Below are 27,858 nucleotides of genomic sequence, written 5' to 3' on the forward strand. Positions count from 1 at the left end.
AACTTAAATAAATCCATACTCTTGGCATAGACTCAACAGCTTCCTTCCACCTGGGCACTATACCCAGCCATAGGATGATCTATAGTAGGATACAAAAGAAGGAGCATTGTTCTATTGATACTTCCAGACCTATTAGCAGGTTTTGATCATGACATCATTTTGAAGTCCTTGGCAGACTAGTACCAATCCCTTGTTATGATTCTGTTCCTACCTCCAGGTACTCTCAGAAAATAATCTTGGAAAATTGGTTTTTAGCCCCTGGAGAACAATCAGAAGGAGGGGCATTCAGTAAAATTTGCTTTATCTTTTATTTTCATATCAACATGACGCTAATGGGAAAGATCATTCAAATCTCTGGAGTTAGTTGTCAAGAGTAATGTAATAATTCCCAGCTCCTCAGCTCAGATACCTCAAGACAGATGCAGGAGAACAATTAAGTACGGAGAAGAGAATGTTGTAAATCAGGATTATCAAACTCGCAGCCCACGGCCAAGTGTGTCACACACTGGCCACACCCGCATATGGTTTAGCGAAGGGGGGGGGAGTCCCAATATGTCATGTGACACTACCATGATGAACCGAGTTTGACACCTCTGTTGTAAACAGTCCTGGAATCTTGATTTCAGGACTGGAATAAGAAATAGTCTTATTCCAGATGGGGAATTGTCTCCCACAATAAGGAAAACTTTACAGCCTGATAGTGTTTTCGGATCCAGCATTGACATTGGACAGCCAAATAACCTTGGTAGAAGGGAATGTCTTTGACCTCAGTTGATAACTCAAGTATTTTCCTTCTCTGGAAAATTGTTGGCTTTAATTATTCATAGGCTACCAACCTCAAGGTTAGAGTCTTTATATGCAACCACATAAATGTTGAATGCTGCTTTCTGGAAGTTACATACCTATGTTGAAACAGCTTTGCTTGCTGATAGCCGCACAAGGTGAGTATAATCATTGACTGAGATGGGCATCTATAGAAATTAGAATAGAACAGAGCTGGAAGGGACATTGGAGATCTTCTATTCCAGCCCCCTGCTCACACAGGAGACCCTATACCATTTCAGACTTCATAAAAGCCTCCAGTAATGAAGCACCCATGATTTCTGAAGGCAAGCTGTTCCACTGGTTAATTGTTCCCACTGTTAGGAAGTTTCTCCTTAATTCCAGGTTGCTTCTCTCCTTGTTTAGTTTCTAACAATTATTTCTTGTCCTGACCTCTGGTGCTTTGGAGAATAATTTGCCTGCCGTGACAGCCCCTCAAATATCGGAATACTGCTATCATGTCACCCTCTCATTCTTATTTTCTCTTGACTAGCCACACCCAAATCCTGCAACCGTTCTTCATGTTTTAGTCTCCAGGCCTTTGATCATCTTAGTTGCTCTTCTCCGAACTTTTTCTGAAGTCTCAACATCTTTTTTTGTAGTGTGGTGACCAAAATTGTTTGCAGTATTCCAGGTGTAGTCTTGCTAACTGCTTTATAAAGCGGTACTAATTGAGTGAATGAATATCTCAAAGAGGAAGATGATTGGGTTTGATCCAGAAAATGGAATCATCAATTTTGATTTAATGCAGTCTTTTTCAACCTTGGCAACTTGGAAGATGTGTGAACTTCAACTCCCAGAATTTTTCAGCCAACAAGCTTGCTGGAAAATTCTGGGAGTTGAAGTTCACACGTCTTCAAGTTGCCAATGTTAAGAAACACTGATTTAATGTATAAATGTAAAAACAAAGCCAAAAATAAGTATGATTGATTGATTGATTGATGTACCTTTACTACAGATGGGAAAATAGTCAAAAAGTTTTGCGATCTATAAATACTGGTGGAATAAAAAAAGTTTTTAGATATATAAATACTAGTGGAATAATTGGGAAGGAGTCTCAGAAGAACAAGTGGCAAAGAATGGAAAATATACGTATCAGAACCGACGTCTGCCCATTTGGATAAGTGGAAATAAGATTTAGTGTGTCAGGATAAAAAAAAAGTTGAATTCAACGGGAAAGGATTGCATAAGTATTGGCATATGTAGGGATAGGCTGAAGGATAGATGGCTGCTGAATAAATGGGGATTGGTTGCATAAGTGTGTGAAGAGGATGAAAGAAGCACATTAAGGTGAGTTGGCCATTTAAAGAGAATGAATGAGGATGAAGTTGCAAAACAAATATATAGAGTGAGGGGTTTGAGAGAAATGAGAAGACTGTGAAAATTATTCAGTGCAGAGTATGAGATCCTCTGAAAAATAGGGAATTTACAAGGGGAAAAAGAAAGTATAAATGTAAAGTATGAATTGGCGGAATGAATGGTGTGTCAGACCAGAAAGGTATGGAAAGCTATTGTCAAAGCGAAAACTAGACTTAGCTATATTAATTTCCTTTTATTATCCCCCATTGTTTCCAGATTTTATTATTTATTCCTTTTCTCTGCTTTGCATAATGTTGCTTACCTGGATAGAGAATATCACAATGGATCTGCCTGCCTGTCAAAGGATGAGGCAGATTTTGTTAGTTAATTCAGGTCAAGGGTTAAACTGGTTCATCCCAGAGCAGGAGCTTGAGAAAGCTGAATTTTCTTAACCTGCTGTTTGGGCTTGTGTGAAAGGTACTTAACGCACCAGAGTCCCCATATTTTAAACTCCTGCTTTTATGCTTCTTCCTCTTGATGCGGTGCCAAAATCCTCCATAAGAATTCATCTCCGAATCTCCCTGGAACATTTTGATTAACGTCAATTAACAGCCTGTCCTCTAGCTATAATTTTCAGAAGTAATTAAGCGTAATTATTGACAATTATAGACGATCAGTTAGGTCATATGCATACATCTTCAAAATACAAGCCACTCCTTGTGGCTTACTAAAGCTATATAAAAGATGATTTACAATGCATTGCTACACTTACATTTGCTAGAGGTTCAACCCATACAGTTCCGGGGTCTTATTCTCAAATAAATGGGTGAGATTTTTTGGAGGGGATTTTGATTTTGACAATAGTTCCTTGGTAAAGTGCATCAAAATGTCTTGTATTAAAATGGACATTTAAAGTAGCCTCAAGTGCATAATACTTGACCATGTTCTAACTGGGGTAATCAAAATGTTACTATTGACAATATTGTTTAATATGCACATTTTGAATATATATTTCATTGATAAATATTTATTAGATTTTTATCTTGCCGTTATTACTTTATGAGTAATTGAAGCCAGTCAACATGCCTAATATTCTTTCCTCCTATTTTCAACACACCTTTGTGAGTTAAGTTGGGCTGAGACAGAGTGATTGGCCCAAAGTCACCTAGTTGGCTTTCATGGCTAATCTGGTACTACAACTCACCATTTCCTACAGAGCTGGGTTGGAAATCCTGTCGCTACTGGTTCTTGTACTTGCGCACACTTGCAATGCTTTTGTGCATGCGCAGAAGCATCCTGTCACTGCCATTACTGGTTCGCCCGATCCGGGAGCAATCCACCTCTGATTTCCTGGCTTCATGAATGTAATCATACCATTCTGCTTACTTTATACTTACCACCATTCTTCTCATGTGAGATATGTGGTTTTCATGGTCAAGCAGTCAATAAACTTCCTAGTTTTTCATTAACTGCATTCAGAAGTCATCCCACAATGTGACATGCACAATGTACACTCCACAGCAACCCACCACTGATCTAATAGTCTATTTCTCTTTCTTGATGGGTAACAAGATAGTAGGTTCTCATTTACAAGCTAGGGGACCATACTTGGTTTGCTTATGGTTTGTTCAGTTGGTCTATTGTTCATGTTTGGGAGACGGGCAAACAATGATTTCTCCTAAATTCCAGACAGAAATTTCCTATTTCATTTATTGAGAGGAGAGAGAGATGTCACCTTGAATTTTGATGCAGCACTCATCACAGCAAAGATAAATATCTGAATTCAGCCATTTCCTGGATCCACATGACAAACTGGGCTACAATGTTTTTTGATGTTGGCATATTGCAATGTGCAAAAGCGAGACACTGTGGTTTGTGAATCATGTCTTGTAACTTAGCATGATGGTGATATTGCCTTGCTCATAGATCCTCATTTTAAAAAATTGTATAATAGATTTATATATTGCATCTCTTTCTCGCTATTATCTATCTATATCTATCTATCTATCTATCTATCTATCTATCTATCTATCTATCTATCTATCTATCTATCTATCTATCTATCTATCTATCTATCTATCTATCTATCTATAAATGGCTGTGTGTGTGTGTGTGTATGTATGTATATACCAGCATAACTCTGGAATGCCTTGAGCAATTTCAACCAAACTTGGTATACAGATGATTTACTCTCTGGAAACAAATACTGTGGGGGTAGGACACCCCTAATATCTCTCGGGATGTGTGTTCTGTTAAGATACAGCCTGTTGTGCCTTCAAATGGCTTCTTCCATACTGCTGTAAAAGGACTTCTACTGTACAGCGCAGTGGAGTTGCCATGGTAACGGCTTCGTGGTACTCCACAAGGGACTTTATCCATTATCTGCCTATCTATTTCTGTCCTTCCATCCCTCCCATGGCTTGAGTACCCCTTATAATGAAATGCAATGGAAATCCCATCTCTGTGAATAGACTATAAAAATATCACACATTGAAGAAAATTAAATGTAATAATGTACACCCTGATGAGACCACCATAAAATAAAATCTATTTCAGGAGTGTCAAACTTGCGGCTTACGGGCTGAATGTGTCACGTGCTGGCTCCGCCCCTGCCCTGTTTAGTGAAGGGGGGGGGAAAGTCCCGATATGTCACATGATGCCAGCATGACGCTACACGTTTGACACCCTTGATCTATTTTAAAAAAGGAAGACTCAGTTTCTATTGGGGCTATTATTGTAGACATTCGTTGAAGGTCGGACTTTTTTCTTTTACACATCACCACGCCTCTTTTCTTTTTCCTTCTTTTTTATTTTTTTGGGGAAAAAAAATCATCATCACATTCTCCTTTCACACAACAAAAGATTGCTAGCTGTGTTACGGATACATCATCATCTGAGATTCCCTTCCCAGTCATCGCGTTTCAAATCACCATCTTGACTGTCCCTTCGCGGTTGGAGTAATACTGCATCAGGGCTTGTCTGCCAGTGGCGCGGGTGGATTGGGCCCAAAGCCTCTGCTTCTGAAGTCCAGCTGAGGCTCCTGGGACACTCACATCTGCTTTTGAAAATCCCACTCGCACTCGAATTTGTATTTCGCCATCGGTTCAATAGCCGTTTGTATTGACAGAGTCTTTACATTCTCTGGAGAACCCACATCACAGGCATAGTCAGCTGTCCAGATCTGACTTACCTCGGAATCGACTGAAACCCGTTTTACAACCCTATAATAAAAATATACAATAACAGAAACGTATTTCCTTCTTTTTGACTGCATTTCTCTGGAAACAATAAAGAACATGTCTTGATGTCAGTCTCCCAATTATTTAAAGCACAAAGAGAGAGAAAGAGAGTGAGAGAGAGAGAGAAAAACCTCACGTCCACCGTACTACACAATACATTGTGAGCCCTATATATACGTATAACTACCCAATGTTGAAGCTATTGTTGTGTTCTTCTACTTCCAAAGAATGAAGTCCGTTCTACCCCGTGTGGGTCCTTCAAACGGCCTTCATAATGGGCTTGAAGCGGTCATCACCCAAGGGTAGAACGTAAGTGTAATATGACTAGGATGTATTCATTGTATTATGATTTTCAGAAAAAAGATACTTCTTGGTAATGAACAGCAGTTAACATATGCCAGGAAACCAGAGCACCAGTAAACAATTCTATACTCAAAACAAGCTCATGCTGACACTACAGAACCATTTACAATTCTTTTGGTTGTAACCCTCCCCCCCACCCACCCCAAAAAGTTGAAATTTTAGTGACTTTCCCCTCTCTAAAGAGATGTAAACTTTCTTCTCAAACCCAGGTCCTTTAACGTTTACACTTAATGGTGTGTGTAAATGTATCTGTATGCTTCTATTTTTTTAAAACAAACAAAAAACAAACCCAACATTCATAATTTCCTACTTTGTGTTTGTGATATGGACCAATAGTAACCTGCAAGCCTGAGAATTCAGGAATTTTTTAAAAAAACGACATACTTTTAAGCAGGGAGAAAAAATTCTGCTGATCCTGAAGGAATGTGATGGCAAAAAAGATCAAGGGTTCTGAAACAATCTTTGTTTAGCTCTGTCCAAAAACCACAATAGATGTCCCTGGGCACCCCAGTGACTCCTGCAAGGAAGACATTCTTCTGACATTACCAAATACGAAAGTATTTCTCCAAACTCTCATTGACTGAACAAATGCGGGAATTAACATCCGCTTCTTTGCAATCTGCTGGGGAAAATGGCCCCCTTAGACAGGTGGTGAAAATAAAAAGCCAAGAGAAGGAAAGAAAGAAAAAGGAGAGATTAAACGAGTAGCTAACTGCTCATTACAGAAAACAACGTCAACTAAAAACATATGGGTGAACAGGGTATTAAATGGATGGCAGCTACTTATGGGAAGGAGGTAAATTTGTAACTATAACATGCTAAAATAAATTTTTATCCCTCCCTCCCTTCCTCCCCCAAATTAAATGTGCAAAATATATTCACCATGCCAACAATTATGACTATTTATAGACCTTTTGTCTATGACCTCCTCTTAACAGCTCCCTGTTTTGCCTGGATTGTTTTGTTACAATAAAAAGCGCTTGAAAACCTACAGCAGTGCAAGTTGATGAAATAATTACATTCTCTAACACTGTGCTTGGGTCACGCGGCTACGCTATGATACAGTTTTTACTCTTTTGCCTTTTTCGGCTGTGTAACTGTCCTCGACCACCCAGTGTAGAAGACTTAGGCATGCTGTATGAGCCGTATTTGTGAAGAAGGTCTTCATTGGTGACGTACTGGAGTCGGCTTGGTTGCGGAATCGGTTCTCCAAGGAAGTAGCCTTCATTGTCAGATTCGGAGGAGGAGGAGCACGTGGAGCACCAGTCGTATTCAGCAAAGTAGGGTCCCCATCTCTCGCCAAAGTGATTTTGCAAAGCCAGGTCTGAGACGGTCCTCGGACACTGACCGTACAGGTTTCTCCGGGTGTTCTGCTCCATGGTCTCCCGGCAACTTCTTTGCTGCAAAAACTGGTCGTAGTCCTCCCTAGCTCGTAGAGAGGGCCTCTCTTTCAACTTATAGTTTTGTTCACTAGTGAGATGAAGGGCATTATCTGAGCGGGACCGCCTGGACCGCCGGGGCCTGTGGGGGCGATAACGCCGATCATCCTCTCGGATGTTAGTCCGCCTCGGTGTGCGTTCGCTCATTGGGGGATGTCTGATATTGTCTTGTCCAGGCAATTTGTTACCTGCCATCCCGCCTTCATAATCAAAGCTCTGGTGCATCCTTCCGTGAGATGAGGTATCCCTGTATCCAATGGGATTGGCAAGATTGTGTAGGTTGGCATCTACATCTTGGTACTGCTGAACAGAAATTAGGCTGCGGACAGATTCGGCACTTCTAAACTGTACAGAAGAATTGAGGGTCCCCATGTTACTCATCTTCTCTGAGACGTTCATTCCTGAATCTTTGCTTAGATCTGGCATGGAGAACCGGGACAGATGTTCTTGTCTCTTGGCACCACCATCGGCAGACAGACCTTTTCAAAAGAGAGAGAGAGAGAAAGGATATAGTGATTCTTATTCACATGCTCAATTAGTTTTAAAACTATTATTGGATCTTTGATGTGTTTAAAATTTTAAATGACAATGCAGTGGCATTTCTGTGACTCTTTGTACTTTTTAGAAATCTGTGATATCCAACATAACCTCATATTCTTTTGATTTATAAACTAAGACTCAAGTCTAGATGATGATAATGATGGTAATAAAGCAATTTAAATTTAGATGTTCTAGAGTGCAACTTTAATCAATCTTTCAACTGAAATTCTAGCTTCTGTCATTAGAAATAGACTTTTGTTCTCTTACATTATAGTCTTGCCAATTCACTTTTATCTCTCCATATAGCTATATCTACCTATATTGCCTTCAAGTAAGGTTTTTTTTTAGCTCCTGGTAATTTGCCTGGACATGTTTCCGCTAAAATGGGATTAGAACTCATAGTCTCCCACTATCTAGCCTGATGCCTTAATCACTACACCAAACTAATTCTTCATCCCTGTACATACGTACGTACATACATACATACATACATACATACATACATACATACATACATACATACAGCAATGTTTGTTCTCCTATACTGTACGCATTATTTTTCCTACCCAAAGTCTCTTTTATTATTCCACTAGCTCCATTTTCATGTTCCATTACTATAACTCTACATAAAACTGTGGCACTTCATAAAATAGATCTTTTCATTCTGTTCCATGTAGCTTTTTTTCCTTACATCTATTTCTCACTCATTTCCCTGTCCTACCATCTATACTTTTCCATACAGGTGTAATACTTTCTCTTCTTGCAATCTTTCTACTTTTATTCATGTTTCTTTTACTACTTTACTTTTCTTTACATTGCCTTTAGGTATGTCCACATTATGTACCTTTCATTACCCTTATATCAAGAGAGCAAACCCCACTTCCTTCTAACACAGGGCATAGTTTGGTAATGAAATGTCTGCAAGAAAACAACCAAGCTCAGAGAGATCACCAAGGACCCTGAGCTATTCTCTTCCATCAGTACCCTTAAACCTTCACCGATTCTCCCAAAAACCTTCAAAATATGCAATCAAATCAATCAGGGTTTTCTGTTCATCCATTTCTATCAAAAATACAGTATATACTTAAAAGCCCATATTCATAACAAACCTCTTTCTAAAAAGATGCTGACCAAACTATCACCATTTTTATCTATTCTTGGTTCCCCACATGGCTCACTTTTTCTGTATTGTTTTATTCTCACCCATCCATCTTGTCAACTAACAAAATATAATTATATCTATATTTATAACTTTCTCCAGATTGCATTCATTGCAATATGGGAGAAAAGATATATTGCAGAACATTGCATCATTTTTCTCCAAAGCTTATTCCAGATTCTATCGTTTCCAACAAATGATTCTATCCCAATCATTTGTTGGAAAGTAACTTGAAACTATCACCATCCTATTCTGTATGAGTCTGTATCATTCATCCTATGAATTCTTACTTTCACATGAACTTACTGCAATCTAGATTTAATTTTGAGTTATGGTCAAAGATGAGCTGTCGAAAACAAAAAGAGGAAGAGTAAAAAAAAACCACCTTTATTTAAAAACAATACTTGAAATTTACAAAGATATGTGGAAACCAATTAATTCTGACCATGTTAGAAGAAGGTATAGTGGCTAAGCAGTTAAAATGTTGAGTTTGTTGACTGGAAAGCTAACAGCCCAGTTTCAGGTAATGGGAGCTCACTCACGCGATGGGATGAGCTCCTGTTACTTGCCACTACTCCCGCCAACCTAGCAGTTTGACAGCTTGCAAATGTGAGTAGATAAATAAGTACCACTTCGGTGGGAAGGTAACAGCATTCCATGACATCATACTGGTCACATGACCACAGAAATGTCTTCAGACAGCACTCGGTCAATGGCCTCAAAACAGAGATGAGCAACACCTCCTAAAGTTGGCAACTAGTGGAGTAAAAGTCACTGGGGACTTCTTTACATATTTTTTTAATGTCACAAGCAGACAAATGTATGCAATTAATAATCAAGAATATTATAACATTAGCTTCCTAGTAGTAATAGCACCTGCGCAAAAATTAGCCATCTTTCCAGATATTTCTGCAGATACTTTGGGCAATTGATGGCAAGTTGTCTCTTCATCAGACCTGCCAAGACAGTTTAGGAGGAAGAAATGCCAATCCGAATTAGAAAGGCAATGATCTTCAACCCAAAATTACTCCCATAGGGACTAAGCTTTAAATACTTTAAAAATCTGTGTCTTCTCTTTTAACTTTATATTGCCTCTCCCAATGAAACCAAATACCGGACTGTAAGATTACAATAGTCAAGAATTGAAAACTGTTTCTTTCTTTTCTTTTTCCCCAGGATGACTGAAAACTGTAAAAGAATCAAGGGAAAATGTTTCCTTAAGCATCTATTTAAACCAAAATCTAAGGCCATGGTGGCAAATCTATGGCGCTTTCTGCGGGCACACGAGCCGTCACCCCAGATAAGCTCTACTGCGCATGCACAAGTGCCTCCCACCAGTCACCTGATTTTCGGGTCTCTGCTGCAAATGTGCAGGGGGAAAGGCATATGCAGGAGATGCATGTGCATGTGGGGGAGGGGGAGCATGTTTGTGTGTGCCCCCCCCCACACCCCATTTTTGGTCCCAGGAGGCTTCAGGGAGGCCTGTTAGGCCCAAAATGGGGCGGTATCGTAGCGCATTGCATTATGGGTTTCAGCACACACATGTGAACTGTCACACACACACACACACACGCACCCTTTTGGCACACAATGACAAAAAGGTTAGCCATTACTGATCTAAGGTATCAGAGTACTTAAAAGCTCCTTAAATGAAGTAGCCAGGATTCCAAACCTAATGAGTTTTATACTTGAAGTACCTCAGAATGTATCAAGCTTAAACATTTGGACTGGACCGTTTGTAAGAATTTGAGTTTTTATAAATGCAAATTTGGGAACCAGAAAACAAATGGGGAATCACTCCAGTTTTACAAATATTTAAAGGAGTGAGTACATAATTATCATTTATGCTAAAAGCAAAATACTAAATTGCATTGGTAGTCCTAAGGGCCTAATCTGCGACAGCTTTTATTTATTCTTTCCAGGCAGCAGAGGGTTGAAAAATAATTCACGGATATTTAAAGGCCTTAATTTGCCCTACACTGTTGTTATTTATTTTCCATTGGTGGATAAGGTCAGCAAGCTTTCCCACCAGAGTATAGTTTAAAAAAAAAAGAATAATGTGATATTTTTTCCCCAGAGTACAACACCAAGACTGGCACACACTGCCTTAAACCTACTTGCATGTTTCACCACCCAAAATAACTATAAAAGTAACCTGAAACAGATTTATTAGCCAATTCTGGATAATATAAATTTGTATTAATGTCAAACCTACAAAGAAAAGAAGGTAGTGTGAAGTTTGATTCTGGGTAAGGATTAGCATAAGGAGACATCCTGGGGAGGAAAATCTCACTTGTTCTGAAATGCTTTCATGAAATGTCATCATCAAAATTAAATAGTTTTTAATCAACAGAAGGCACTGCCAGCTTTGCCCAGTTCCTATCTTTAGGAATTGAATTGATTACTGCCAATAATCTAGATGGCATCAATTCATATTTTCTAACATATATATTTTAGCTCCTTCATTTACAGGTAGACCTCAACTTCCAACTGTAATGGGAGTCTGCAATTTTGGTCATAAAACATGATAGTTGTATAGTGGGTCACCATGTATCCGTGGCTCATTTTATGACTTTTTTATGGCAGTCATAAAGCAAATGCTGTGCTTGTAAAGTGAACACCGTGGTTGTTAAGGCAACCCACTGTTCTCTATGAGTCAGGGTTTTTTTTTTGGCCAGAAATCAAAACTAAAAACAAGCTACTGGCAAAACCAGAATAAAATATGGTTCAGTTGAGCTCTGCATATGTGGGACTGATTGGGGTAGATTGTAAGGGTGACACCGAAATATACTTTTATGGCATTTTATTCCATTTTATATACTTATGTATTAAACTATATTGTATTTTATCCTATAACTATTGTATTTTACATTACTCTTAAGTTAAATTGCTTGTATAAGATTTTATTGGCGATACGTGTTTGAACCTTGTGCTTTGATATGGCCTATAGCAGTGATGTGCGAACCCTTTTGTAAACACGTGCCAAATTTGTGTGCAGTGTGCGACTGTGCACGTGTGCGTGCCCCAAACCCACCATGCAATGCACCCTGACCACCTGCGCATGCATGTGTGACCCCCTGCGCATGCATGCACACACCCCCATATGTAGGGGAAAGTTTTCACCCTCCCCAGGCTCCGTAGGCTTTCCTCAAGTCTCCGGGAGGGCAAAAACAGCCTTCCCTGGGCTCCGGAGCCCCTTCAGAGGCCGGAAACATGTCCTTTTCTGAACTTCTGGAAGTCCTGTTTTTCGTCCTCCCAAGACTCCGGAGGCTTTTCTGAAACCTGGGGAGGTTGAAAAGGCCTCCTCTGGCCCTTCGGAAGTCCAAAAACCAGCTGGCTGGCGCATACGTGCATTTTGGAGCTGACAGCTTGCGTGCCAGCAGATATGGCTCTGGGTGCCACCCGTGCTATAGGTTCACCATCATAGGCTTATAGGCTAATCAATAAAGCTATCATATCATATCATAATAAAATACAGTCATGTGAATATAAGTGTTACTGATTGCCAAGTGCCCAAAATGTGGTCACATGGCTACATGGGGGTAGAGTGGGGGCTGTCAGAACTTTCGAATCCAGGTTGTAAATCTTTTTTGAGGTCTGTTGTAGCCTCAAATGACTGCTAAACAAATAGTCGTAAGTCAGGGACTACATTAAGAGAACCTTTACTTGCAGCTTGTAAGCAGGTATGGAAAGCAAAGAAGTGAGCTAGGGCCTAGAAATATCCATTTCTTTTCCAGTAAATGTCTATGGAGATTCTCAGTCATCCAAGTCGTGGCTGTCTTAAAGGTGCCTTTTTTTCTGGCACAAAAAACAGGACTTTTTTGTTTTTCTTTGAAGACATTTTGCTTCTCATCCAAGAAGCTTCTTCGGCTCCTTTCATTCCCCACCATCCAGTCAGAGCTGAAGAAGCTTCTTGGATGAGAAGCGAAACGTCTTCAAAAAAAAACAAAGACGTCCAGTTGCCTTCTTTTAAAAAAAATGCATCTTTGGGGTCTTTTTCAATACCCCGCAAAAGTGACAAAGAATCTTTATCATGAACCAAAAAGTTCTTAGGTTCTATAATCTCCCAGGGTTTGAAATGAACACCTAACATTAGAACCATCGTTAAAAAGGTACAACAAACAATGTTCTTCCTGTGTCAACTTAGGAAGTTCAGACTGCTCCGGGAGATGTTGACCCAGTTCTACAAAGAAATTATTGAGTCTGTCATTTGTACTTTGATAATAGTCTGGCTTGGTACAGCAACCATACAGGTACAGAGTCCAACTGATACTTAGAACTGCAGAAAAAACAATTACAACCAGCCTGCCTTCCACTGAGTATTGTTCTAGGTGTAAAGGTAAAGGTGTTCCCCTCACACATATGTGCTAGTCGTTCCCGGCTCTAGGGGGAGGTGCTCATCTCTGTTTCAAGGCCGAAGAGCCAGCGCTGTCAGAAGACGTCTCCGTGGTCATGTGGCCGGCATGACTAAACGCCAAAGGCACATGGAACACTATTACCTTCCCACCAAAATGGCCCCCATTTTTCTACTTGCATTTTTACATGCTTTCAAACTGCTAGGTTGGCAGAAGCTGGGACAAGTAATGGGAGCTCACCCTGTTACGCAGCGCTAGGGATTTGAACCGCCGAATCTTTTGATTGACAAGCTCAGCGTCTTAGCCACTGAGCCACCGCTTCCCACACCAGTATTGTTCTATGTCTAAGTATATTTACCCATGTTGTACGGTTGTAGTATTTATTCTTCTCATCTCCTCTACCCTCTTATTGGTATATTATGATTAGTATTACTCTGTTGCTGTACGTTGAAAGTTTCTGCACTGAAGACAAATTTATTATGTGTCTAATCACCCTTGGCCAAATAAAGTATTCTAATCATAAAACTACCATTCAATTGCATTATTTCATGTGCCAAGAGAATTCTCCAGTTTTTCCAGACTTCAGCAATACCTAAAAACACAACTGATGGACGCAGAAGGCAGCAAACATATCCAACACATGTTCTTCCTCTTCTTTTCCTCATAACAACAACCTTGTGAGGTGAGTAGGTGGTCCAAAATCACCCAGATAGGGATTTGGGGTTGGTTTTTTTTTTTTGCCTAAGGTGGGACTAGAACTCATGATCTCCACTTTCTAGCCTGATGTCTTAAGCGTTAGATCAGTTGGCTCTATTAATTTTTATATTCATTATGTAGATCATGGCAAATTATAGAAGGCAACTTCTTTATGTTAAGTCAACTTCTCTGCTTATTGGAGAACCAGGAAGCAATAGTTAGACAGAATCCAGCAAAATGAAATAGTTTAAAATTGGGAAAGTGCACAAAGGCACTTTTCATGGATTATTATTGGTTACGAGACAATTGGTTTTTTAATTTCTTTTAAGACTTGTTATTTTGCATCATTTGTCTGCCACTCAGAGCCTTTTTAGAACGGAGTGACATGAAATTGTAGAAATGAATGCTCAAAAGGAATAAAAATTGGAACTAAAATTGCTAGGAGAAACATTATCAACCAGACGTATGAGTATAACACCACTCTGAGTGCAACAATTTGATATTCAATATTAAAGCACATACTGAAATCACCTCAATAGGAAATATCAATCCAATGAAAATAGTCAGAATTTAAGTAATAACAGGTTGTTATTTTCCAAGGCTCAAAAATCCACAGAAATAGTGATCAAGCCATTAACTAAAGAAATATCTGAAATATGAGAGATAAAATGGGATAATCAAGTCAGTCAAAATATAAAAATGTGATATTGATAAAAAAGGTACCAAATATGAAAGTTCCAGTTTCCCAGCTATAAAATCATTTTGACAGCTGGATCAAAAGAAAGGGGACAAATGGACATCTATGAATTTTAGTGCTGGAGAACAGAGTTGAGAATACTTATGAACCAAAGAAGAACCAATTATTCAATCAGATACATGAGGCAAATCCTCATGGCTAAGAGAGACAGAGAAGGAGGAAGTAAATCAGGATACAATCAAATTTAGCAGCAGCTAGAATAGAATAACAGAGTTGGAAGGGACCTTAGAGGTCTTCTAGTCCAACCCCCTGCCTAGGCAGGAAACCCTATTTCAGACAAATGGTTATCCAACATCCTCTTAAAAACTGAAAGCTAAAACTGAAAGCTAGAAGCTGAATTCCATTCTCTTACCAGAAAATGATCTATACTTTAAAAAAAAAACAATCAGGTTTAAAGATATATGAAAATCCATCTAATAATCATAAAAATATATGAATATCCATCTAATAACTTTGTTTGGAGAACAATAAAATATTATTCCTGTGGGAATTGAGAACGGAAGTGAAACTGTCTGTACCCCGTTTCAGCTCAAGTAGGATCATGTATAACTTCTCATCAGATGGAATATGAAAAAAAGAGACCTGATAATAAAATGATGTGGTAATAGTCATTTCTTTCAATCTGTCAGGTAATTTTAAGAGAGTGGGGAAGAATTCAAGGTATTTCAAACATTTCGTGTAATGAAAATATGACATATACCTTGTATTTGTACTCTATGCTGTTCAATTGTTAATAGTGGAAAACAAAACCCCGTAGCTATTTCATCTTATTACTTCACAAGAATATCCCTGTTCGAACAATCCATTGGAAACAACGGGTGTTCCATAGTTTCATCTTATGATTCACAAGCTGCATACAGCACTGCGAGTATTTTCTTTCTAATCTCAGCAGTTTCATCAATGTTGACGGATTTTCTCTTTCAGAATTTACGATTTGTAGCCCCCGTTGTTTGGAAGAAAAATACATATACTTCATGCTAATAAAAAGTAAGCAAAAATAATTTAAAAAAAAAAACAAATTTCACCTGATTGTAATAAAGCTTAGCTATTAAGCCCATACTGAGGACAAAATATATTCAATTTGGAAATTGTTGCAAATAGCACATTAATTAAATGATTGAACGGCTGTCAATGAGGAGCACATTAATGTTTATAAAGTTCATGATCTCATGTCAGATGAAACAAGGAATGTAAGGAACAATAATGGCTAACTCAAGGCTGAATTCGGTATTTCGGTTCTTCTTCTTAATTCCACAGCAACAAGCTATTTCATTAGTACATCAGTGATATTGTTGAGACTTTTCCTAAGCCAGAATTCTATTTTTTGCCTGTCACCATTCTCCTATATACCAATGATATAGCCATTCCATCTATAACTCATGTGGGTATGCGCTGATGACTTAAAGCATTAATACCATATTGCTCTAAGGAATACCATTTACTCTAAAATGAAGGTTTAATGCTCTAACGAAAGCACTTTAAATCTCTAATTAGTTGGAATATCAATGGGAGACTTATCGACTGGGCTAAAACCTGTAAGTACTTAAGTGTTTACATTCAATCTTCCACCTGCTGCACCAGCCAATCCAGTGAGCTTTAAATAAGAGCTTAAAGATCATCCCTTCTGATTACTGATGTGCAAGTCAACTTGGTAATAACTAGGTATGTCCCAGCAGCAATTAAATTATTTAAAGCTAAAGTTCTGAGCTTGATGCTGTAGGGTGATCGGTTATGTATTTACCAAGAACACCTCAAACCACTTATAAGTCAGATTCATAAATCAGAATTTCTAAAAGCCATAACATGTTTCCCTTACTCAACTTCTAACGCCCCTATATGGCTAGAATTAGGCATAGGTTTCTTTTCTTAGTTTCTGGATGAAGCAAATTCTTTAGGGAACATTCTGGATCCATCTTGATAGATAAGTTCATCTCCTCTCTAAGGAGACAAATAATCATGGTCTGATATACTGCAGGTTTTCTGTTCCAGCAGTATCTATCCTTGAATATCAATGGCTTTTGACAGAAAATGGATATGAAATATCTCATAATACCATAAGCATCAAATGACATATCGGAATATCTTAGCTTTATTATCTTTCAGATTTGTTCCTTATCCCACCTTTTTCTATGTGCCTCTGATTTTCTTATTTCTACCTCCTGTACTCTTATGTTCTTTTAAAAAACATATGATAAAGAAATGAACAAAAATTGATCCTTGGCCCTGAGTAAGTCACATGAATAACTTGAAAATGCAAATTATCTGAGGCTCATTTTAGGTTACCTATTCTTTTTGGTGATTAACATTATCTTGCTTTATATATTTGATTGACTTGTGTGCCTTTTTGCACTGTTCACATAAAAAAAAAACACCCCAAAGCTAAAAAGAAAAGCAGGGTAATAAATAATATCAAGTGCATAACAGTGAGGCATTAGACAAGAAAATAACTACACCCAACAGAGAAGGCTGATCCAAAAAAACACCATAGCAAAATTGGTGCTAATATGAACAAGGCAGCAGCCAAATAGATCTCCTACATTACAACAAAGCTTTCAAAAAAATGGGCATGGCAACAAAAGAAGATTGTGCCATGCAGTTTTGCCAGATTGATTGACTAATTGACTATTTGCCAGATTGATTGACTAATTGATTGAGTGATTGACTAATTGACTGACGTCAGGTTGGTGTTGACTCTTAGTGACCACTTAAATTTTGTCCATGATGATCTAACCCAGGGGTGTACTCGCAGCCCACGGTCCAGGTGCGTCATGCGCTGGCCAAGTCTAGCCTAGTTTAGCAAAGGGGGAAAAAGTCACGATACGTCACCTGGTAACATGATGACATGATTTTGACACCCTAATCTAACCTGCTCTTCAAATCTTGCACCGGCGTACCCATTTCTACTGTAACTGTAATGGTATGTGGGATGACCTTAGGAGACAGGTGGAAGAGCTGCAGACTAGGCAACTGTCAGACAAGTGGCCACTGGGTATGCAGAAGGAATATGGGTGTGGCAAAACACCTCATAAGGGATCTTCCCTAGTTTCTTGGACTGTAAAGTGAGGGGGGGAAAGATGTACTTTCAGATTTACCAGATTCTGTTAATGTAACCTTACAATAAAGTTAGAACTAGTACTTCTGAATGTGCTTCTTGTTTGCACTACCTTACAAGGCTGATCGTAATTGAATCTATCTATCTTGCTGTTGATTGTCCAAAACATCATGACAAATTAACAGGGCATCTAATAGTGATTCTGTCAATGACCTTGACTGAACTCATAAGTTGTATGTGGCGCATGAGTAGTATATGGTTGCCAATCCTAAACCATGGCAAACACTTTTTTTGTAAGAAACTCAATCTAAAATATACACTGAATAGGAGAATAAGAGTCATGGTATGTTTGTTGAATATATTAGCAAATTTACAGGCTAGAATAGATATACTAGTAGGGATAGACATTTTTTTGGATACTTTGCATTTTCAATTAAATAGCACATAAAAGGGTGCTTCCTATGAAAAGAATTCTTGATCATATTAGGACTTGCTCCTCTCCTAAAGGCAGTTGCTAATAAAATCTGTAAGAGGAGAAATATTAATACTTTCGTCTAAATTCACCAATGTCATGCATCAAGATGCACTGCAACCTTCTTAACTGAATCTCTGACCTAGAAAGAAAGCACAACTATAAAACCTAAGTTTGATTCTCACCATGAGATGATGGAGTCAGAGGTGGTATTCTGCCCCACCAACCCAAACGTCATCACGGATGCTCACACGTGCTCCCAGTTCTGAACTGGTAGCGAAGATAAGAGGATTTCATGCCTAGATGGGAGTATGGGGAGCTATCCTTTTTAAAGGGAAAAAAAACCCAACCCTCTCCTTTAATTTGAAAAAGAGTATAAGGAACAGTTTTATCCCTGCTCAGCAGAGGGCAGTAGTGCTCAAACACACAATGAATGAAAAACATTTACCAACTCTTATTATTACCAATGATATCAGTCTGAGAACCCAATAATCAGAAGGCTGAGATACAAACCAAAATAGAATACCGTTATTATGATAATAAATCTGAATATAATAAATATAATGCCCACAGACAATAATCACAGATATTATTCATTCAATTCAAATGATCTGTCTTATGAACAGAGAAGCAAAATTCTGCTCTATCATGAAAAAGCTTCGGCTTTGTTCTTATTAAACAGTTTGTTTTCCACCTTCAGTTTACAGTATATAGCAGTCTTTCCCCATCTGATGCTCCCCGAGTATCCTGAGATTGCAACAATATGGAAAAAGCTAGGATAAATTCCCAATTTCTTATATATATACAATGGGAATGCATAAACTCTGTGTCTAGAATAAAGATTGGTTTGTGGTTGAAGAAGGATGATTAGTTTGGGGCAAGTTGGCTTTTTATGCTGGCAACCCTATGCATCTAATACCACAAAGATGGATCTGTATTACTGAGAAAATATGTAAGTATACGAAGCGCTGTTTGACTTTGACACGAGAATGAAGTATTCAAACTTCCTGAATAAAATTCGAACTTCCTGAATAAAGTTGAATGCTTGCAAAAATGCCTTTTTAAAAAATAATAATCAAAATGTCTATTCATGGAAATAATATTCTGTTAGGGACAAAAAGTGCAGACTGAGAGCTGTATATGGCCTGCCAGCATTCATTTGTGGTGTCCAGAACTTTAAAAATGGGACTGTTTCTTTTTTACTTTTTGTTTAAATTTCTGGGAATATCAAAAAGAACCTTAGTACTTTAAACATTCCATATAGTTAAAGAATCAGTGTTGATATTTCAAACATCTTCCTACCCTCAGCTCCTGTCTCAGAGCGTGGCACTCAATATGTCATACACAGCTTGTTGTAAACCTTAAGCTTACAAATATTGTACCGTCTCTACTATCGGGAGGCTTCCTTTACTGACATTTTCTGCAAATGAGTCCTGGATGGAAATGGGAAAAGTTATTACCTGTAAATTTCTGTGAACTGCAGAGATTACTGGTTATAAAAACCTCCCGCTACATTAAAATCATTATATAAAGATATTTATAGGTTATAAAAAGTACCAACCTAAGATCCATCAGTTGATTTGGTACTTAACTCACTATATTTACATGTATACAGCACGAAACATTTGAATAAAAGTGTTCCTTTTCAGAGGATCTTGAAACAGGAGTGTTTATTTGTCTTTCTACTACAACCTGAAAACTAAAGCCAGAAGGCTGTAACTCCATGTTGACTTTAAAGTGTCTTCTTCCTTTCCATACATGAATGCTTTGGAAAGCTAAATTCTAAAATAAACCTAACACAGTATCAGGCTAACATGGAGGTGGGGAGAGAGGAAAAACATTCAAGAAACATTTCCCATATCTCTGCTTGTTTAAAAATCTCGAGCCATAATGTCAAACAATCTCTCTCTTTGCTGCACAACTGAAAAAAAGTCATTCTAATGCTCACCATCAGTTCATTCAGACTGGAGGATCTACACTCTGAACCCAGCCAGACAGTGTTGTCTGTGTTCCATTCAGGGGTTGTATTCACTTACTTTTCCTACCAGTTGGCAAATGTGCGACGCATGCGCTCGGCCTTCTGCGCATGCTCTTTGATCGTGCGCGTGGCTTGCACACCTGCACGCGGCTTGAAAACGTGTCTAAATAGGACAGCATAGAGCTGGGACGAGTGGGTGGGCCTACCTGCGATTTCCACTACCGGTCCGAGCAAACCAGTCCAAACTGGCTGAATACCACTTCTGGTTCCATTCCACAGAGTAGAAAAATGGTGGCCAATCAGAGTAGAGCTGGAAGGGACCTTGGAAGTCTTCTAGTCCAACCCCTTGCTCAAGCTGGACACCCTATACCATTTCAGACAAGTGGCTGTCCAGTCTCTTTTTCAAAACCTCCAATGATGGAGCACCCACAACTTCTTTGGTTACTCCACTGGTTAATTGTTCTCACTGTTTGGAAGTTTCTCCTTAGTTCCCAGTTGCTTCTCTCCTTGATTAGTTTCCACCTTTTGTTTCTTGCCTTGCCTTCTGCTCCTTTGGAAATTAGGTTGAACCCCCTCCCCGCTCTTCTTTGCGGCAGCCCCTCAAACACTGGAATATTGCTATCACCCCTAGTCTTTCTTTTCTCTAGACTGGCCATACCCAATTCCTGCAACCGTTCTTCATGTGTTTTTGTTTTCAGGCCCTTAATCATCTTAGTTGCTCTTTAGTCAGCAAATAGTTTTAAGGGAAATCCATTCCTGATCTTCATGCTGAGGAATTCCTGGTAAGAGATTGCCATTCCATAAAACAGTAAAACAATACCCAGCACATGCTTTCTGAGTTATCCAGTTTAGGCTTCACTCGAGGGAAATGTAATCACTGATATAATGTTAATGATTCTAATTATATGGAAAAACCAGAATTCACTTTTCCTAGATGGGTACTTTCTGATTTATGTAGAGCTAACAGGATTATGATTCTGTTTTTCCTCAATCACTTGGTATCAGGGTGGATTTGATTTAAATTAAGCCGATTTAAATCACGATTTAAATCAGTACTAAAAAGGCTTGATTTAAATCATAATTTTTAAAGAGCAACTGTCATCTCTGTCCCTCAGTGGCTCCACCTCTGACCTGCTGTTGACTCACTGACAGTCCCAATATTGCAGAATATATAGCTTCATGCTACATAACTAAGATCTGTTTCATGCTGAATAAATTTAATTATTAATGTATCTTAAGTAGAAAACTATCTTTAGATAGTTTTTTACTCCAAAACAATTTTATCAAAATAAATTTGATTTAAAAAAATCCAATTTAAAATTTAAAAACCTGGTTTTTAATTTTTTTTTAAAAAAAATCATTGATTTTTATCCACCCTGGTTGGTATTTATCAGTTGCACTTTTAAATGTCTCAAACGATAAAAGCAGAACCAAGAACTCTATTGAGTTTGTTCATCATTTAATACATTATTTAATACATTATTTAATACATAAGCTAGGCTAAAAGCCATTTTTATGCACTAATAAGGTTTTTATTGCCTGAACTCCATTCTCATTTTGGAGCAAAAGAAAGAATCAGTTCCAAAGAACTAGTGATTTTGTCTGAGTAGTTTTTATATGCTCAAAATCTGCTTTACTTGGAAAGCCCCGTGGTTTCACTATCTTCCAGGAAACTGTAACAACCCTTATATATCTAAAGCAATTGGCCTGGAATATGACCTGAAGATGCTTGGTTTGATAACTCCCAAGTTCCTCCTGATCCAGAAGGAATTTTCCATTCAGTGGAACCCTTGCTAAATTCAACTGTTCAGGGTTTTTTTATTTAAAAAAAAAGATCTACTAAAGATAGGATTTGAAAAGCTGCAGGTAGGGACTTACTTTTCCACCCAGGAAGTAAGATGACCATACAGAATAGTCAGTTTGAACATAAAATCATTTTCTAGGTATTCAGTAACTGGGGAAAACTCACCCCCATAAATAGATTTTAGAAAGAATTAGTAGAATACATGGAAGATGGTCTTCTCAGTAGTTTCAATAATTTCATAGTAATAAACAACTTCTATAACTTTGCTCTAAGTTTCAAGATGCATTAAGAATCTCTCTGAAATTCTTTGTAGGTTCTTAGAATAAAGTATATGCGCTAAAGAATATCAAGCCTCTCTCAGTATTCTCTTCCTTTTTAGTCAGTCAGTCAGTCAAGTCAGTCAGTCAGTCTGCCTGCTTACCTACCTACCTACCTACCTACCTACCTACCTACCTACCTACCTACCTACCTACCTACCTACCTACCTTATCAGAGGAAAGCTTGTAGTTGAGTTGGTTTTAGATTACGGATATAGTATTAGACTGACTGACTATCTATCTATCTATCTCAGTGTTTTTCAACCTTTTTTGTGCAAAGGCACACTTTTTTCATGAAAAAAATCACGAGGCACACCACCATTAGAAAATGTTAAAAAAATTTAACTCTGTGCCTATGTTGACTATATATAAAGTAATTCTCCCACGGCACACCTTACACTATGTCACGGCACACTAATGTGCCACGGCACAGTGGTTGAAAAACACTGATCTATCTATCTATCTATCTATCTATCTATCTATCTATCTATCTATCTATCTATCTATCTATCTATCTATCTATCTATCTATCCATCCATCCATCCATCCATCCATCCATCCATCCATCCATCCATCCATCCATCCATCCTATGAGAAGAAAGCTTGTAGTTGAGTTGGTTTTAGGTTACAGATATAGTTAATAGCAATAGCAGTTCGATTTATATACCGCTTCATAGGGCTTTCAGCCCTCTCTAAGCGGTTTACAGAGTCAGCATATCGCCCCCAACAACAATCCGGGTCCTCATTTTACCCACCTTGGAAGGATGGAAGGCTGAGTCAACCTTGAGCCGGTGAGATTTGAACAGCCGAACTGCAGAACTGCAGTCAGCTGAAGTAGCCTGCAGTACTGCATTTAACCACTGCGCCACCTCGGCTCTTACATAAATCTTTTTGTTTATATACACAGCAATAGATTTGCAGCATGACATACATAAATGCAAAAATATATTATGTACAAAATTTTATTAGCATAGCATTTATTTTAAAAATTAGTAAGTACCAACAATTGAAGAATCTGGAATTATAGTTGCATGCATGTCTCTAGTCATATTTGATTTTTCTTTCAACTTTGATTGAAGTAATGTGTGTTCCACTACGCCAATTCGTATGTCCATCTGAATGGTTGTTAATGGTTATTAAACTTCATCTATGGTATTTCTTTAGCTCTAGGCAGCTAATAGTTAAAATCATGTTCAGAATCCCTACCAAAAAATCTATAGTTACCACAGAACTAATGAATAAGCTCCACCAATCTAAACAAAACATTAACAACATAAAAAATTATAAACCTCTAATTGCCTCTGTCTATCCAATAAGATCTGACAGAGTTGGCATGCCCCAGGTCCTGTCACTCAAGCAGTATTACCTGGTGAGACCTCCTCTGTTTCTGTGCTTGCCCTATTGAATAGCCCTCCCCCTAAAATCTGGAAGACCCTGACTTATCTGTTTTCCAAACATCTCTACAGACCTGGCTTTGCCCCTGGAAAGAAGGTCAGGAAGTTTTATGCACCCACTTTGATCGTTTGTGGCTGTTTGAATTATCTTTCATGTAATAGGTTTTATTATATTTTCTTCTTTGCTGGTTATTTAATTACGCACACCCTGAGTTGGATGTCAAGCAGCTATGTAGATAAATAAATAAACACGATGATTAGGTTGTGAGCCAAAAGAAAACATCTTGGGCTATTAGTCAGAAGAGAATATTATCTGGATGGATTGACCACATTAAAAAACACCCTATGTTCTGACTCCTTCTCTGTCGCCCCAGATAATGGGGGAACTGCTTAACACACTGAACCATTCATTACTATTTCTTCACATTATGAAGGAAAGGACCAGAGGTTGCCATCTTGGCTAACAGCCATATGCTGTTCTTTACATCTAATTCCAGCCTTAAGCATAAACCACACCTCCCCAGGAAGCAAAGTAGTCAGTCTGTCTGCTCCTTCGTCAACTCTTCCCTTCTTTCATCTCCCTTGCAGTTCTGCTGAAAAACCATTTTGTGAAAATGTCCTTCACAGCACATCAGACAACAGATGGGGATGGGGCGGGTGGGTTAAAAGTACTGAAGGGTGAGATCTTCTGTAAAAGGAATTTAAGCGGCCATCACCAACTGGGTGAGTGTGCTTCTTTTTCCTCACAAACTAACATCCTATAATTCACCCCATCCCTAAAAGCAGACACATGGGGATTCTCTGATTACTTGGAGGGCTGGATTTGTTTTTGGCAATGGTGCGAAGCTCATGGGCTTTGAGGATGACAGAGCTCAGAAAGTATTTCAGTTTAGAACAGAATCTCTCCCCCCCCCACCCCGCTCTTTCAAAATCAAACACAGAATGTTTATTTTGGCACTTGTCCTTCTTCGTCTTTTGTCTTTTTCCAAAAACTTTCTGAATAAACTCATTTGCAAATTCTTCATCATCTGTACTAAACCCAAGACATACATCCCACCAGTGACTCTGCCTATAGTTCCATTTACAGGCATTTGGGAACTTAAGACAAAAGGGAGAGCAGAATGCAGTTCTCTGTTTTGCAAATATGATTTTCTAGATGCTGAGTTTTGGCATGTAGTTCTGTCAGGAACGTTTTATTCAGATCAAATTCTAGCGGTCAGAAAATCTCAGTGTGAATCTGCCCACTGTCTCCTCACAATTTCAGTGGAATGAAAAAAACCATGAATTATGAAAACGCTTGAGCTTGGACACCACAACCTTGTTTTGTTGAAAAGTGCCTTTGTTCTTCAGGACCCAACAAAGGAACACTAGCTTTTGTTCTTCATAACACCGATTCCCCATTAGACTGGGCTCAGAATTTCAGTCCAATGAATGTATCCAAATTTGCAATTTGGGTCAGAATTCAAAGTGGAAAGAAATGTTTTCTACAGATAAGCGGCTTCTTATCTCCTCTATTTTCAGATAATCCATCAATGCTCCAGGAAAAAAAAAAGGTAACGAAAGATTAAAAAAATAAAATGAAAGAAGGGCATAAATAAAAGAGATTCTCCATGCAGAACATGAGAGGCCTTTCATGAATGGAAGGAATTACTAAATTCATGGAAGGGTGATTTCTTATCCAAACAAATGAGACTTTTGACGTTTTGAGGCCAACATGCACATTCCCTGGTTTTACTTCAGAATTTCTTCCAAATAAAATCCATGGTGTCCTATTATAAATTTCCTTTTTGTTTTAAATTTTACAAGTGGCAAGATATCTGAATGTGATATATTGTTTTCAAAGACTATTATTTTAGGGATTACAGCATATACTCCTGCTACTGCAAAAGACATTATTACAAAACTTAGATTCTACAGATTATAAACTCTCTCCTAATCTCAAAAAGTTGGGAGATTGGAACTCCCATTTAGAGTTGGGAACTCATTATCCAATCTATTAGAACCAATAAATAACAATTTATGGCTTTAAGAATTAAAGTGGAGCTGCATAGTGATATGAGACATCTACAGATTTACTTCCTCTAAACTGAAATCTATAGATGGGGATAACACTTGAGGTTTGGGGATGCAAACTTCTTCCTATTGTATTGGGTCTGGCAAAGCTCCTTTTGTAATGATTCCACACAAATTGGAATCCACAGGGTGCAATCCAGGAATGACAATTTTTGAGCGAAGAATCCTAAAACAAAGATGGTCCATTTTATAGCATAGCCAGCAATCAACCAAAGGCATCCAGGAACTGCAATTATGAAATAACTCTCCTCTTTATCTTTCCCCTCTCTTCTTCAGTCCCCAAAAAGGAGAAAGTAACTTTTTTTAAAAAAGAAAAAAGATGCATGGAAAAATTCCCTTTTGGCTCTAAACAGGAACAATCAGTGGCAAAAGAGATGAAAATACAGATTTGTTCAGATCTTATATTCCAACTTAAAAGAACCTCCAAGGAAAATATAAAACTCTGGCAGATCCTCAAGATGATGTTGATCTGGTCCTCTTTAAAGAGAATCCTGCTGTGAAGAAGTTCTAAGCTGAAAGACCACACAATGACAGGGCGTCATAGAGGCAATAAATATGGGTGTCAAAATATTAGACGTTTCATATAGAAATGAACAAAGAATAGCCTCAAGTAGTTACAGATATGTGATACCCTCTTAATTTCTTTTTTGCATTAATTGCAATATTTGGAGTTTTGGTGACTTTAATCATGTCTAATATAGACCCAGCCAGCCTGACAGCTATTTCTAAGATGCTCATCAGATCTGTAAGTAACTTCAGACAAAAATTCACTGGTGAAAAAAAATAAGGTTCTACATTTAGACAAGAAAAAACAAATGTATAGGTATAGTATAGGTCCAGGATGGCGAACCTATGGTGAACCTATGGCATGCATGCCACAGGTGGCATGCGGAGCCATTTCTCAGGAGCACAAAAAAATGGCCCTATGGGTAAACCAGAAGTTCTAGAACAGACTTCTGGTTTGCTCATAGGACTGGTTTAAGCCCTCAGGAGCCTTTAGGGGCCTTCTGGAGGCTTCCCTGAAGGCTCAGGAGGACTAAAAATGCACAAACTGGAAGTGTTTTCGCCCTCCCCAGGCTCCTATAAAGCCTCTGGAGCCTGGGGAGGGCTAACAATGGCCTCAAAAAAAGGCTAAAGCTGGACGATGTCAGGGCAACGCCTCACATGCCCTGACAAATGGCTTGGTGTACCACCTGTGGCATGCGTGCCATAGGTTCGCCATCCCGGACCTATACTATACCTATGCATTTGGTTTTTCTTGTCTAAATGTAGAACATTATTTTTTTCACCAGTGAATTTTTGCCTGAAGTTACTTACAGATCTGATGAGCATCTCAGAAATAGCTGTCAGGCTGGGTCTATATTAGACATGATTAAAGTCACCAAAACTCCAAATATTGCAATTAATGTAAAAATTTTTTTTTAAAGAGGATATCACATATCTATAACTACTCGAGGCTATTCTTTGTTCATTTCTGTATGAAACATCTAATATTTTGATGCCCATATTTATTGCCTCTATGACGCCCAGCCATTGTGTGGTCTTTCAGCTTAGAACTTCTTCATAGCAGGATTCTCTTTAAAGAGGACCAGATCAACATCATCTTGAGGATCTGCCAGAGTTTTATATTTTCCTTGGAGGTTCTTTTAAGTTGGACCCTTAAGCTTAAACGGCCCTACGAGCAAACCGGAAGTGACTTCCGGTTTGCTCGTACGGTCGTTTTTCGTCCTCCCGAGCCTTCAGGGAAGCCTCTGGAAGGCTCCAGAGGGCTTAAACCGGTCCTACGAGCAAACCGGAAGTCTGTTCTTGAACTTCCGGTTTGCCTGTAGGGCTGGTTTTGTTGTCCACTGGAGGCTTCAGGGAAGTTCCTGAAGGCTCCGAGGGCCTCTGGCGAGGCTGTTTTCACCCTCCCCTGGCTCCTTTAAAGCCTCTGGAAAAAGGCATGCAAAAAATGGGGGGTTCGCACCTGTCATGCATGCATGCACGCTGGGGGGTGTTGCGCATTGCATTATGGGTGCGCCATGCCCGAGCATGACCCCCCTGCGCTCCCCCCGCTTATGGCACGTGAGCCAAAAAAGGTTCGCCATCGCAGGAATAGG

General features: G+C 38.7%; 1 protein-coding gene across 3 annotated transcripts in view; it reads right to left on the minus strand.

Moving 5' to 3' along the window:
- Positions 1-4,825: 4,825 nt before the first annotated feature.
- The window catches only part of PRICKLE2 (prickle planar cell polarity protein 2), a 389,088-nt gene continuing 366,055 nt past the window's right edge, over positions 4,826-27,858 (minus strand). For 2 of the 3 annotated variants that reach the window (XM_087708821.1, XM_014073626.2), the window contains exon 8: positions 4,827-7,641. In XM_087708821.1, the coding sequence (XP_087564947.1) occupies positions 6,773-7,641 (869 nt within the window). In that variant the 3' untranslated portion in view covers positions 4,827-6,772. Of the gene's footprint in view, positions 7,642-27,858 lie in introns of all 3 variants that reach the window. The other variant, XM_087708820.1, reaches the window with a different exon arrangement.

Source organism: Thamnophis sirtalis, unplaced genomic scaffold (genome assembly GCF_051295495.1).
Source record: "Thamnophis sirtalis isolate CommonGarterSnake01/CBP01778 unplaced genomic scaffold, rThaSir2_p1.2 scaffold_3, whole genome shotgun sequence".
Taxonomy (NCBI): Eukaryota; Metazoa; Chordata; class Lepidosauria; order Squamata; family Natricidae; genus Thamnophis; species Thamnophis sirtalis.